Source organism: Staurois parvus, unplaced genomic scaffold, assembly GCF_062004578.1.
Source record: "Staurois parvus isolate SC_StPar_1 unplaced genomic scaffold, SC_StPar_1.0 ptg000152l, whole genome shotgun sequence".
NCBI lineage: Eukaryota > Metazoa > Chordata > Amphibia > Anura > Ranidae > Staurois > Staurois parvus.
In genome coordinates, this window is record NW_028317948.1 from 3,027,680 (window position 1) to 3,043,134 (window position 15,455).

Sequence of the window (15,455 nt, forward strand, 5' to 3'; positions counted from 1 at the left end):
GGCTATGATTGGCCGCTGCAGGAGCCAATGCCTCCTGCTGCTGTCTTTGAATCTATGAGGAGGGGAAGAGCCGAGAGAGCTGCTGCTCTTGTGCACAGTGCTGGATCGGGATCAGGCTCAGTTAAGTAGACAACTGGACAAAGAAGGTTGTTTACCTTAAAGCAGTTGTCAATCAGCTACAGGTCTTTCCCCTGTCACCATTTTTCTCTTGGTGTCAGGAAAACTTGTCAGAAGAGATTCATGCTGATTGCAGAGGAATGAAACAGTAGACAGAAATGTCACCTAGTGCTCTTAATTGAGACAAGTACATACTATAGAGGGATATGCTTTGTTCATATTTCATGACTGAGATTTAGAACCACTTTAAGGCTTTATGCTCACTAGGAGCTAAAAAAAAGCTGGAAAAAACTTTTTTGTTGGCGTTTTTCAGTTTTTGTACCGGCGTTTTGACGGCATTTAGCAGTGAATAGCGGGTTGTTAAGGAGTGGGTGGCCGCCCATGTCCTTAACAACCGATGACTAAACAGCTGAATGTAAACAAAATAATGCCAGCACTAAAATATAAAAGAAACTGAATGGGGAGGGGGGCTCCCAAACCATACCAGGCCCTTTGGGTCTGGTACAGATTTTAGGGGTACCCCATGCCAAAAATAACAAAAGAAACGGCGTGCCCCCCCCCCCAAATCCATACCAGACCATGCAGGCCAGGAAAGGGGGGAAAAGGGGGAGCGAGCGCACCCCCTCCGAACCATACCAGGCCACGAGTCCTCAACATGGAGGAGTACTTTGGGACAGAGCCCACCCCCCCCCAAAGCACCTTATCCTCATGTTGATGTTGGCAGTGGCCTCTACTCCACAACCCTGAGTGGTGGTTGTGGGGGTCTGCAGGCGGGGGGCTTATCAAAATCTTGAAGCCTCCTTTAACAAAGTGGGCCCATACATCCTGCTCCCCCCCCCCAAATGAATGAGTAGTGGTACCCCTAGTCATTCACCAAAAAAAGTGTAAAAAATAAATAAAAATGCAGAGACAGTTTTTGACAAGTCCTTATTTAAAAAAAAATAAAAATAAAATGTCCCCTGAAGTAAATCCAATGTCAATCACAATGAACATCACCAGCCCCCCCCCCAAAAAAGAGCTCCACACCCAACAGTGATTCCCACCATCTAAAAGTTCCACTTCATAGCTGCCGCTAAATAAAGAGCATGGCCACCCGGTGACGTTACCAGGTGACCCTGCCCCTTGTGATGTTATCGACCCAGAATTCCCTGCTGATGACATCACAAGGGGTTGGGTCACTCAGTAACATCACCATGTGGCCCTGCCCCCTTAGTTTACTTAGCGGCAGCTAAGAAGTGGAGCTGTAAGACGGCGGGAGCCAGCATTGGCTGTGGAGCTCTTTTTTTTCAGGTTGGCAGAGGCGGCATTCATTGTGATTGATGCTGGATTTTCTTCAGGGGACATTGTTTGTTTTCGCTTTTTTTTATTGTAACCACTTGCCATCTGGCCGCTGTATATAAACGGCCAGACGGTGGCAGTCCAGGGGCGGGTTGCCGTTCATAAACAGCGCCTGCCATTCTGGACTGTGCACGCTCCCTGGGAGCGCGCAGCACCACGGAACACCGCAGATCTGGAACACCGATCGTCATACGGGACCTCTGTGCGAGGTCCCGATCATGTGATCACTGATTGGCCAATCAGTGAACACATACAGAGTAGTAAGCAAGATGTCACTTCTGACATCATTGCTTACTACGTGTGAAATCTCTGAATTATCAGAGGTCAAATGGTACAAGGCTATTCACAACAGCCTTGTACCATGTGACAAGCTGTGACCAATCACAGCTCACACAGTAGTTCTCAATGGCTGCAAGAATGCAACCAGAGAGAAGGAGAAATTATTGCTTTTACAGCCTTTATGGGTGTAAGAGCAATCAGTGTAAAAAAAATAAAAATCTTCATCACCCACCACAAGTAGTACAGTGTCATCATGGTGACACTGTACTGCTAGGGTGACATGATGTAGAAAACAAACCCATAAATATTAATATAAAAATAAAAATGTAAAAAATTTTTTTAAAAATTATAATTTTTGGTTATAAACTAATTTGGGTTATTTTTTTTACTAAAAAGATAACTGAATACATTTTGGCCAAGATTTATGATGAAATATTATTTATTTGCAAAATTTTATAAGAAAAGCACTTTTTAAAAAACTTTTTGGACATTTTAATTTATATAGCAAAAAAAATAAAAATCCCAGTGGTGAATAAATACCACCAAAATAAAGCTTTATCTGTCTCAAAAAAATGCTAAAAAATTCATATGGGTACAGTGTTGCATGACCGCACAATTGTCATTCAAAGTGTGACAGCGCTGAAAGCTGAAAACTGGCCTGGACAGGAAGGGGGTAAAAGTGTCCGGACTTGAAGTGGTTAATAAAGGACTTCAAAAACTCTCTCTGTGTTTTTATTTATTTTGGACACTTTTTGGTGAATAAGTAGGTGTGCAATATACCCCATGCTCATTCACATTGGGGGGATCTAGGGGCCCCCTTGTTCAAGGGGTTTCCTAATTCCGATAACTCCCTGCCTGCAGGCCCCCACAACCCTGGAAGAGGCCCTTGTCCCTATAAAACATTGGGAGAAGGTGCTTTGGAGGGGAGAGGGGCCTGGCATGGATTTTGTTTTACTCAATTTATTAATGCCGGCATTCTTTTGTTTACATTTAGCTGTCAGCGGAAAATCCCACTGACAGCCGACGAGTCATCAGTAGCTAAAGCTCCACTCAAAAAGAGAAAGTTCCTCTTTAAGCCTTTGTCCCCCACTCCCTATTAAGAATTGACACCTTTGGGGAGTGAGGGGGAGTGGGTACCCGAATTTATAGGTACCTGCTCCCACCTCCGCTGCGATTGCCTAGGCGATCGGAAGCGGAAGTTGTCCTCCCTCCCTGTAGTCTTCTAGGACATGTGATAGGTCCCAGAAGACTATGGGGCCATTCACAAAGCACAGCGCTTCTTGCGCATGCGCAGTGGGCACCCGTTGTGAAGCCACAAGCTGTCACAGCCGGGTGCCTACACTAAAGATGCCGGCACCAGAGAGAGAAGACGGCAGGTATTTTTTATTCTGCTGCTAAATACTGAGCTTAAAAAACACCTCTAGACTAAAAAGTGAGCAAGGACACATAGGATAACATTATTTGCTTCTAGAAGAAGCAAATAAGGCTCAAAAAATCGCTGTATAAAAAATGCTGGATAGAAAACGCTGGTAATAGTGTATTTTAGTATCATTTAGGAGTGTTTAGGTAAATTAGCATATTATTAGTGTTTTTACAGTACTTGAAGAGGAAAAAAAAGCCGTTTTAGAAGCGTTTTTTTTTCTGCTGGAAAAACTCTCAATAAAATTCTACAAAAACGATTCTTTTCTGCTCCTAGAAGCTGAAGCTCAAAAAATGCTAATAGTTTAAAGTAGTGTGCATGGACACATAGGATAACACAATTTAGCTTCTAGGTGCTGAAGAAAATGCTGATAACAGCTTCTAGGAGCTTACAAAAAAACTAGTGTGCATGGAGCCTCAATGCTGGAAAATTGGATCTGCTAATCTAAACAAAGTTGTGTATATAAATAATGTTAACCCATCTACTACCTCAAAGCAAGTGGAATTTTTCAGCACTTTTGATTTCTGTCTTCCAGGCTCTATTTCTATTTGAGCTGCTGTCTAATAAAACAACACTGGAGAGTCTGCTGAGGTAGTGTGATACACAATTCAATGTTGCAATATTTAATTGTATCATTAACCATTTAGCAAATCTGGAACTGTTGCACACAGACCCTGATCAGATTGTGTACTTCATTTTCCCAGCAAATGAAGGATGAAATCTGCTTGGTTGCTCTGGGCAGCAGTACCACTTTGCTTGAGATTTCTTTGATCTTCTGCTCTCCCTCTTCCGCTCCTGTCCTCTCCTCCTGCCTTCTCTATTTTACTTCCCCTCTTCTCCTTTCCTCTCCTCCCCTCTTCTTTCCTCTTCTCTCAGACTCCACCTATCCCCTCTTCTCTTCTCCTACCCTCCTCTACCCTACCCTAATCTTTCTCTTCTCTTTTCCTCTCCTCCCCTCTTCTTTCCTCTTCTCTCACACTCCACTTATCCCCTCTTCTTTTCTCTTACCCTCCTCTACCCTACCTTAGTCTTTCTCTTCTCCTTTCCTGTCCTCCCCTCTTCTTTCCTCTTCTCTCAGACTCCACCTATCCCTTCTTCTCTTCTCCTACCCTCCTCTACCCTACCCTAGTCTTTCTCTTCTCTTTTCCTCTCCTCCCCTCTTCTTTCCTCTTCTCTCAGACTCCACCTATCCCCTCTTCTCTTCTCCTACCCTCCTCTACCCTACCCTATTCTTTCTCTTCTCCTTTCCTCTCCTCCCCTCTTCTTTCCTCTTCTCTCAGACTCCACTTATCCCCTCTTCTTTTCTCTTACCCTCCTCTACCCTACCTTAGTCTTTCTCTTCTCCTTTCCTGTCCTCCCCACTTCTTTCCTCTTCTCTCAGACTCCACCTATCCCTTCTTCTCTTCTCCTACCCTCCTCTACCCTACCCTAGTCTTTCTCTTCTCTTTTCCTCTCCTCCCCTCTTCTTTCCTCTTCTCTCAGACTCCACCTATCCCCTCTTCTCTTCTCTTACCCTCCTCTACCCTACCTTAGACTTTCTCTTCTCCTTTCCTCTCCTCCCCTCTTCTTTCCTCTTCTCTCAGACTCCACTTATCCCATCTTCTCGTCTCCTATCCTCCTCTACCCTAACCTAGTCTCTCTTCTCCTTTCCTCACCTCACCTCTTTTCTCAGACTCCCCTAAACCCCTTTCTTGTTCTCCTGCCCTTCTCTACCCTACTGTAGTTTCCCCTATTCTCCTTTCTTTCCTCCATTCTTCCCTCAGACTCATATATTTCCCTCTCCTCTCTTCCTACCCTTCTGTGCCCTATTCTGGTCTCCCATATTCTATTTTCATTTCCTCCCCTAAACTCACATCTTCTCTCAGACTCCAATCTCTTCTTCTCTTGCCCTCTTCCAACCTACCCTAGTCTCCCATCTTCTCCTTTCCTCTTTCACCTCATTTCTCAGACTCCTGTACTGTCCACTACTCTTCTTCTTTCCAGCCCTACCCTCTTCTTAACTTTCTATCCCCTTTGCTCTTCTTTTTTCCCTTGCCCTACTCTCTTCTCCTCTCTTGTCCCCTCCGTCCTCTTCATTGTTCTCCTCTCCTCTTCTTCTGCTCTCCTTTACCCTGTTCTCTTCTCTCCATCTATCCCTTCCTCTCACTCTCTAAAGCCCCTGGTAGAGAGCCTACCTAATTTTTTTCTTTCTAGTACAGGACAGTTGATGAAGGGTATTACCTGTGAACAGATAGACAACATTATTGACTCCAACCATTTCAAGCTCATTGAGAAGAACCTATTGTTACTTTCTCCATTTCAGGTGACATAGTCTAGTCCTAACTATATATCCTAATGAAATGGATTTGTAGCTCAGACCACCATTATGTCTCTGATTCTTGGTGACTCATAACCTCTGAAATATTGGATTATTTGCATATAGTTGTTTCTGCAGTATGTCATCAATTAGAGTACTCCAGCCATGATTATAAAGTTCATTAATTATTTGGGCCAATTTTCAAGTTTTGCAGCAATTGTTTGTTAATATATAAAGATTTGTTATTTTCAAAATATTTGTTGGAATTGGTGCTAGGCTCAGTTCACACTACTGCGATGTGAGTTTGATGTGACTTTCAGTGCGATTATGTAGTGCAACTTTGACGTTGGATAAGGTTAACATATTTTATGGAGCCAAATTGCACTGAAATCGCACCAAAGTGGTACAGGAACCTTTTCCAAAATCACACAGCACATTACTGTGAACGGGTACAAGTGATTTCCCTTGTTGTGCGATTCTGTGCTACTCAAGTCGCATGAAAAATCACATCAGTGTGAACCAGCACTTATGGTGTGCAACTCTTTTTTGTTAGTCCTTGTTTTTAGAAAAGTAACAAATAATACAAGTAACTTGACCTGTGCATCAAATATAACATAAATTCAAGACATTTGCCATATAGAGTCCCTAAGGCTAGGTTCACATCTGTGCGGGTGGTGTCTCTGTGGATCCGCATGAAAATCTGTGTAGCTGCACCACCTGAAAAGAGGAATGCGGACCCGCAGGCCGGTGCCATTAGTTCTAATAGCACGCCACCCACACTGGAAAATGCAATCATGCTGGGAACCGAGGTTCCCGTGCAGGCTGTGTTTTCAGAAGAAGTGTAGGGACTTCTTCCCTGCATGTCACGGGGCACAGGAGTCCACTCAAATGAATGGGCTCTCGTGCCCGAGCAAAACGCGGCCCGCACATATGTGAACCAGGGGTTAATAATGTCATGCTTATACAAGTTAATGTACAGTATGTCTCCATATTTGTTAAATGTGCTTGGCTATTTACATTGACGGGGGCATTTTTGAGCATTCACACCACTGGCTTAAATAATTATTTAATTCAGTGACCTATCAGTGACCAAATAAACAATCTACAATGACTGATGATTTTAGTGAAAGTCATCCTGATTTCAAACTGTAGCAGCTATTAAACCAGGTTGCCTGTTTTTGATGATTTGGAAATGTTTTTGTATTTTACATAGGCTGAGATTTATGCAGCTGATTGGAATAAAGATCCAATGGGAAAAGTTAGAACCATGGATAGCAAAGGTTCAGGAGATAACCATACTATATTAAAGGATAAGTTCACCTTTTAATAAAAAAATAATAAATGCAGATTTTTTTTGCAAGTAAAAATGTGTGCATTTATTATATTTGTGTGAAGGTGCCTGTAAAGCATGGCACCAGTGATCAGCAGATTGCTGGTGCCATGCAGGTCTCCTGCAGATCTGTCAGTATATCTGCTTGCCAGTATGGGATGTATGAGCAAACAGATATACTGACAGGAAGAATCAATGAACTACTATGGCACTCCACAGCGCCGTGGTAGTTCATTGAGAACTACAAGCTGACAGCCGCTAGCGGTCTGATCATAACCAGGGGCAGTCTGACCATCTGGAAACTTGGGCACTGCCCGAGGGCACGGGGTCAGTAGGGGGCCCCATGAGATGCCTCTGGTACCTTTTTTCATAGGCTTTTTTGAGTTTGAGCAAGGACACAGGGGCCCCATGATCCCAATTGCCCAGGGGCCCCATGAGTTGTCAGTCCGCCCCTGATCGTAGCGTTACATGTTACACCCTGTAGATGGGTGTAACATGTTATGAAAGGTGAACTTATCCTTTAAGTAAAAAAAATGCTTTTTGACATTCTCTGAGGCTCTTTCATGTGGCTGTATCTATCTTCTAAAGCCATGGAATCTACATTCCACAGCAGTGACTGATCCAAGGTCGGAGCTCTACTGTACCCTCTTGCACCTCTTTAAACTAGAGAGAAGCTTACATTGCAGAAGAAAAGCAAAGGAGAGGAGGGATGAGCTCCACCATCAGAGGTCATTAATGAAATTTATATAGCAAGCATCTTGGGCTTCTCTAACATTTAGGAGAATTTCCCTCAAGTCTTGTCCCTGTGCTACCGATACAAGAATTGACGAATATAGGTGTTCCCAAGAACAGTCCACTGTGCCAAAACTTTGCTTTGTCAGTATCAATGTCTTGATAGGAATTGAGGCTCCATTCACACCAATTTGGTTTTTGTCCGTTTTGCAGTGCTTTTCACAGTTCGTTTTGCGTTTTTCTACACGCGTTTTTGACGTGTTTTTATCACATTTTGCATTTTGCTCAGCTCTTTTTTTTTTAAGTGGAGTTTTTTTTTGTTGCTGGGCAGAATAAAATTGCAAAATGTGGCAAAAATGCATTACCATGCATTTCAGTAGATTCTCCATTGAACTCTATTGTAGTAAAAATACTGCTTTTTGCTTTTAAAAAAGTCCCTTACCCTTTCCAAAAATGCAGCAGCTCAAAAAAAGCATAGCTGTGAAACCATGTTAAATGGACTGTAGTGTGTTTCTGCAAAAAGCACTAAAAAATGCATTGGTGTGAACAGAGTCTGAAAATCTCCCCAATGGAAATACAAATGGCAGTAAAAACCTAACAGGTGCTAACCCTTCCCCACTTTATCCAAATTTAAAATAAAAGTTTTGGCTGGAGATGGGGTTTGATTTCCACACAGCAGATTTTAATAATTATTTACTTAAAACGCCACTTTTGTTGAAAAAAAAACATTCCTCTCTGGGTGTCTATGTACTTTGCAAGGATTTGACCATACTTTGTTTCAGATTACTTTTGTTATTCTAAAGAAAAAGCTGTTTGTTTGTCTGTGTCCATGTGCTCAGTGAATCTGTATGGGAGCGCTTTTATAATTATCAATTAGCTGCTACACTTGCAGGGTTCTAATGAGGAATGTGGGTCTGCATCCCTTTAGATGTGATTTTCGTTTGGGAGTATCTCACCAAAAATGACATTTATGTTGCAGGAGATGCCAAAAATATAACTTGTATCTTAGAGCAGACTTCTAGGAAAGTCAGTAAGCCAATCATACAAGCAGGAAATTACATTTACAGGGGGCGTTCGGTGTACAGAACGCCTCCAGCTAGCCGTATTGCATTGCATTTTACAGAAAAGTACAGCACTGCAGATTGAAAAGGAAAGGTAACTGTTATAAAATTCAATTACAGTATGACTTCAGTCATAATTGTATATGCTATATTATTTATTTATTTTTTTCGTTTGCTTATTTTTTTTCCCATGAAAATGGAGTTACCCTTTAACCACTTGCCCTCCAGAGGATTTACCCTCCTTCCTGACCAGACCATTTTTTGCAATACGGCGCTACGTTACTTTAACTGACATTTGAGTGGTCATGTAATGCTGCACTCTGAATTTTTTATTTTTTGCGCAAAAAACAAAAAAAGACTGAAAATTTAAAAAAAAACCCTATATTTTTTTTACTTTTTGTGATAAAACATATCCAATTAAAAAATTTAAAAATCTAATTTCTTCATAAATTTAGGTCAAAATGTATTCTGCTACATGTCTTTGCTAAATAAAATCCCAATATGTATAAATTAATTAGTTTACTTAAAAGTTATAGTGTCTACAAATGGCGATATATATTCTGGAATTTTTTTGTATATACTAGTAATGGCGGTGATCAGCGACTTATAGCGGGACTGCAGTGGGCATTCTGACACTGGGTGGGAACTGACTAACGTCCACTGACATCCCCAGTAACACCAATACAGTGATCAGTGCTAATAAAAAGCACTGACACTGTACTAATGGAACTGGGCAGGAAGGGTTAACATGGGGGGTGAACAAAGGGTTAACTGTGTGCTGTGTGTATTTTACATTATTTATTAATTTATTTATTTCAGGTACTTATATAGCGCTGTCAATTTACGCAGCGCTTTACATATATATTGTACATTCACATCAGTCCCTAACCCTCAAGGGGCGTACAATCTAAGGTCCCTAACTCACATTCATACACAGACTAGGGCCAGTTTAGACAGGATCCAATTAGCCTACCAGCATGTCTTTGGAGTGTGGGAGGAAACCGGAGTACCCGGAGGAAACCCACGCAGGCACAGGGAGAACATGCAAACTCCAGGCAGGTGGTGCCGTGGTTGGGATTCGAACCAAGACCCTTGTACTGCCAAGTGCTGTGTGTATTTTACTATGTGTGCATATTACATTATGTGCTGTGTGTGTTTTACTAAGGAGACATGCTGTTTTGTATCTCTCTGCTGTGCAGAGAGATACAAAACAGCATGTCCATGCTGACAGGAGAGAGACTTGTGTTGTTTACACACAGGTCTCTCCCCTGTCCCGGGAATCGCCGTCCGGGACCCGGTGATTGACATCTCTAGCGGCTCGGGCAGGGTGGCTCACGCCCTCTACCCGGAAATGCAAATCACATAACTATACATGATTTTGCACAGCCTTGCCACCCTGTAGCAGTACTTCTGCTATAGGGCAGAGGGCAAGCGGTTAAGAAATAACTCGAGGAAATAAGTAAAATCAATCAATGTGAACTATAAACCCTATCCAGGAGATACTGCAACTGTTAATGCAATTTGGTTACAATTATTAGGCTTTATAAAGTCATTTTTAACATGATTCTGTACATTTTGTAAAATATGTTGTGATGTAGTTCTGGGCAACACAACTGCTGGATGTTGTACTGCCCCTGTGGATGTTCAACTAGTAGACATATGGCCTGCATTTTCACAGACTCAGATTTATGGCCATTTAGAAAATAAAGATACCCCCTACTATGGGGATTTTGTGAGCAGGCAGCCAGTTGCACAACATAAAGTCACAGATAAATATTGGAGTCACTTAGGGGCTGAGTTATAATGGCGATCAGATATCTGTATCTGCTCTTTGTTATACAGGACAGAATTGCAGCCCTTTTATAAAATGCAGCCATGGTATTAAGACTTCTGTATGCTGCTCCCCCCACAGCCCCCCAATACTTACCTGAGCCCAATCTCAATCCAGCGCTGTGCACAGGAGCCTCGGCTCTCCTGGTTCTCTCAGTCCTCATTGGCTGAGACAAAGTAGCAGGAGCCCTTGGTTCAAATGTCTCAATCACAGCCGGTGAGAAGGGAGCAGGGGCAGGGCTGCCTTATAGACACACAGAGAAGGGGCTCAGGCTTGAGCACGCATAGGTGCTCCCAGAGCAAGCCGCTTGCTCTGAGGGCACTCTGCAAGGGGAAGGTTCCAGTGGGGGACACAAGAAGAATAACATGTTACACATTGCACTCTAAATATGGGTGTAACATGTTACTAAAGGTGAACTTATCCTTTAACACATTCAATACAGATTGTACCCATGAAACAAAATTCACAGAAACTGTTTGCCTTTAGACTTTCTCTTTCTGATTGAAGCTAGGTACCGACATCTGAACGCTTCACAAGGGAGAGAGATGAGTCGCTGCTCTGACTAGTTGTGTGTGACTTGAGGAAGAGGTAGCACTATTGATGTACCCTAACTACTGTTATCTCAGTGTAGAGTCAATAGATGACACTGTCCTTAGAAATTGAGTTTAAAGCAATGGGAGCACCATGTAGAGGTTCTGAAATTTTGTAAATTGGATGATATGCAGTATGAAATGCTCTAGCAAGAATGAAAAATGAGACCATGGAAAAGATCCTGCTCATTCTTAATTACTGGGAAGTGCCAATATGCGTGCATATGAATTATTATGATGTGTAAATACATCATTGGTTCATATAGTGAACTTGGTGTAGAGTAATTCATCCTGAGGTCATCACAGAAGACAAGGGGGCACTCTTTACATCTGGAGGAAAAGAAATTTAATCTCCAAACATGGAAAGGTTTCTTCAGAGTAAGAGCTGTGAAAAGTTGGAATAGACTCCCTCAACGGTTGGTTCTGGCCAGCTCAGTGGATTGCTTTAAAAAAGTCCTGGATTCTTTCTTAGATACACAGAATATAATTGGATACCAACATGTATAGGTAAAGTTTATCCAGGGAATATCCGATTGCCTCTCGGGGGATCAGGAAGGAATTTTTTCCCCTGCAGTAGCAGATTGAATCATGCTTTGCTGTGTTTTGTGCCTTCCTGTGGATCAGCTGTGGGTGTAGAATTATAACTTTTTTTTTTTTGGTTGAACTGGATGGACTTTTGTCTTTTTTCAGCTAGGGGAACCATGTAGCTATGTAGCTATATTATTTTGAAAATATGACAAAGCCAGCATGTTAAAAGGAGAAAAGTCATGTCAAATATTAATGTTGTTTAAATGTTAAAATGGTAGCACAAAGTAAATACATAAATGTTTGTCAGGGCTTTCTTTAAAAAGCTTGTTTACCAGTATTTTAATTTCATAGATATGTTTTTTGCAGCTTATGTTTTGTCTGACTTTTCAGATTCATTGTCTGGCCTGGAAATACTGGAGGGTTTCCAAAGCAGACATTCCCCCGTTCCTGCTAGCTGTACTTCCGTGAGTTTTCAACTTCAAAGAGTTTCAAAAATACAATTTTGTAACGGCACATTGCAGCTTATGCAAATGAAGAGACAGGAGGCATCACTTTGTTCATCCCTAGGCAAAAACCATTCCGTTTCTTTGATCATCATTGCAATGAGGAGAAACTAATCACGTTGTCATCACCTGGGTCATGAAGTACGCTGCAGTGTTGCCTGAAGAGCTGAACATCAGTAATAAGGCTGGTTAGCGAAAAGTGTATATGAGATGGGAATACTATGATTGTAGGGATCTGTCATCTATTATGGATTGCCTAATAAGACCCATAATGGCCAGGTGTCTTTCTTCATTAAACTGATTACACATCCTTTTCTGAGCTGTTAATAGTCATCATGTCCAATTATTCATTTGCATAAGTATAATTTACCATTATTAAATGGCTGACAGCAGAGAGAGATGAGAAGTAAAGGAAGAAAATCAGACCTGAAAGCAGAAAATTTCAATTTCCATAAAAACGCGAAATCTGTTTATTTTAGACCTCACTATGTGGTTAAAGCAGTAATATACCTAAAAGCAAAAAAATGATTATATTTCAGCTTATGATTCTTTGATGTGGTGACTTCATTAGTGTTTGTTTTTTATGCTTTTCTTTTCCTTTTGTTATTACCAGCCAGATAGTATGATATTTTTCATCTTCCTGTATAGACCAAGTTGTCGAACAAAAGTAGCAGTTAGAAGGTTGAGACACACAATGTAACACTGCCAGGGATGCTTACAATAGTCAGCATTTATCATTTTACGTAAAACCGTTATCAAACAAGGAAAAAACTGTTGCAGTAATTCTTTAAAATGTTTTATCTGTAGTTCACCTTTAATTTGTTTGTCAAGTCCGTCTAAATCTGCTGGTCAATCTAACACTACCCTCTCCCCAGATTGACAATGCTGTTGTCCACAGGTGTCTCTGTCGCTCCTCTGACCAGAGTGGAGACACCTTAAAGGCTAAGTTCACCTTTTTTTCTAAAATCCAGGTCCCCTATGCACCAGTATATCATTAATGTACCTCAGTTGTAAAAATGTACACGCTCTCTTTGGTCTGGAGAACAAGGCCTTACCTTAGCCCTTGGTAAACACTTTTTCACTTCCTGGAATGTAAAGTTAGGACAGAGGAGCCAGTATGACCAGGAAGCAGATTACCAGCTGATCTCATTAGCACACAGATCCGGCAGTGACCTCATTAGCACACATCCTTCACCCCCCCTTTTTTTCACAGCATCCCCGGGATCTCTCCCCACGTGCATTTACCTGGCTACCCCAGCATCTCTACAGTTGAGCTTAGTCCACATGCTTAACTACCTGGAGCCACATGCAGCCCACAGGACACCCCTGATGTAGTGCAAGGGCCTGCTTGATTGGATATAGAGTAATTGGATAAATGGTGTGACCTCCTATTATATAGTTTTGGTAAATCTAAAGGAGATCGTATAGAGAGTGTACAATCATATTGTATAGTGCATGGCCACCTTTATACACCTAAATTAACTAGTTGTTGTCAGGGCTCCGAGGTGTGACCAGAGGTGTGTGGCTGACGCAGGGAAACGCAGACCTCAGATATGTTATAAACAATATAATTTATTAACACTAACAATACAAACATAAACGCAGTGCAATACTAAAACATAATACAGTGCAACCAAACCAAACCAAACCAACCACCCACAGATAACAGTACATACAAGCAAGCGTCGTCAGGCAGGCCGGGTCAATATCAATAGGGCAGGTAGGTACAGGGGGAGCAAGCGGAGATTGGTCGGGGTCACAGGCCAGGTTTAGCAGGTAGCAAGCAGCGTAGTACAGAGGGTCAGGCAGAGGGATGGTCAGGGTCACAAGCCAGGGATCAGAACAGGTAGCAAGCAGCGTGGTACAGAGGGTCAGGCAGAGGGATGGTCAGACAAGCCAGGGATCAGAGCAGGGTCAGCAGAGAATCAGACAGGAACAGAGAACAGGATACAGGGCCCAAGAGAAACACAACACCAAGGCAGAGTCTGTGGGTCTGGCCATCCCTTAAATACCCCAGCATAATCAGTTCCAGGTGTTAGCTGGCTGCAAAGTTGAGTCTCTGATTGCTGGGAGCATCCGCTGGCCAGCCCTGGTACTGCAGATCAAAAGGCAGGTGAGTCCCAATATTGCTGGCCAGTCCATTCCTGACAGTACCCCCCCCCCTCAAGGAGCGGCCTCAGGACGCTCCAAACAGTCCTAGCTGGGAAAAATGTTCCACCGCCCGGGTCTGGTAACTGGCGGGATATCAAAGACTGGCACACCGGGCAGGACTCCGGGCAGCGGTACACCGGGCAGAGGCACATCGGGCTGGACTCCGGGCAGAGGCACACCGGGCAGAGGCACACCGGGCTGGACTCCGGGCAGAGGCACACCGGGCTGGACTCCGGGCAGAGGCACACCGGGTAGAGGCACATCGGGCTGGACTCCGGGCAGAGGCACATCGGGCTGGACTCCGGGCAGAGGCACATCGGGCTGGACTCCGGGCAGAGGCACATCGGGCTGGACTCCGGGCAGAGGCACATTGGGCTGGACTCCGGGCAGAGGCACACCGGGCAGAGGCACATCGGGCTGGACTCCGGGCAGAGGCACAGCGGGCTGGACTTCGGGCAGAGGCACATCGGGCTGGACTCCGGGCAGAGGCACATCGGGCTGGACTCCGGGCAGAGGCACATCGGGCTGGACTCCGGGCAGAGGCACACCGGGCAGAGGCACATTGGGCTGGACTCCGGGCAGAGGCACAGCGGGCTGGACTCCGGGCAGAGGCACAGCGGGCTGGACTCCGGGCAGAGGCACAGCGGGCTGGACTCCGGGCAGAGGCACACCGGGCTGGACTCCGGGCAGAGGCACACCGGGCAGAGGCACATCGGGCAGAGGCACATCGGGCTGGACTCCGGGCAGAGGCACACCGGGCAGGACTCCGGGCAGAGGCACACCGGGCAGGACTCCGGGCAGAGGCACACCGGGCAGGACTCCGGGCAGAGGCACATCGGGCAGGACTCCGGGCAGAGGCACATCGGGCTACCAGGAGAAGCAGCAGGCAGCGGGCCACCGGGCGGAGCGGCAGGCACCGGGCCCCCGGGTGGAGCGGCAGGCACCGGGCCCCCGGGCGGGGCGATGGGCACCGGGCCCCCGGGCGGGGCGACGGGCCTCGGGCCCCCGGGAGGGGCGACGGGCCTCGAGCCCCCGGGCGGGGCGATGGGCCTCGGGCCCCCGGGCGGGGCGACGGGCCTCCAGGCGGAGCGGCGGGCGCCGGACCCCCAGGCGGAACTACAGGTCTCGGGCCCTCAGGCGGAGAGGCGGGCGCCGGACCCCCAGATGGAGCGACAGGTCTCGGGCCCTCAGGCGGAGCGGCGGGCGCCGGACCCCCAGATGGAGCGACAGGTCTCGGGCCCTCAGGCGGAGAGGCGGGCGCCGGACCCCCAGATGGAGC

General features: G+C 44.9%; 1 protein-coding gene across 1 annotated transcript in view; it reads left to right on the forward strand.

Moving 5' to 3' along the window:
• OTOA (otoancorin) overlaps positions 1-15,455 on the forward strand; it is a 112,843-nt gene that overhangs the window by 47,180 nt on the left and 50,208 nt on the right. The window contains exons 10-12 of the mRNA XM_089674777.1: positions 3,690-3,745; positions 5,348-5,456; positions 11,913-11,986. Of these exons, the coding sequence (XP_089530903.1) occupies positions 3,690-3,745; positions 5,348-5,456; positions 11,913-11,986 (239 nt within the window). The remainder of the gene's footprint in view (positions 1-3,689; positions 3,746-5,347; positions 5,457-11,912; positions 11,987-15,455) is intronic.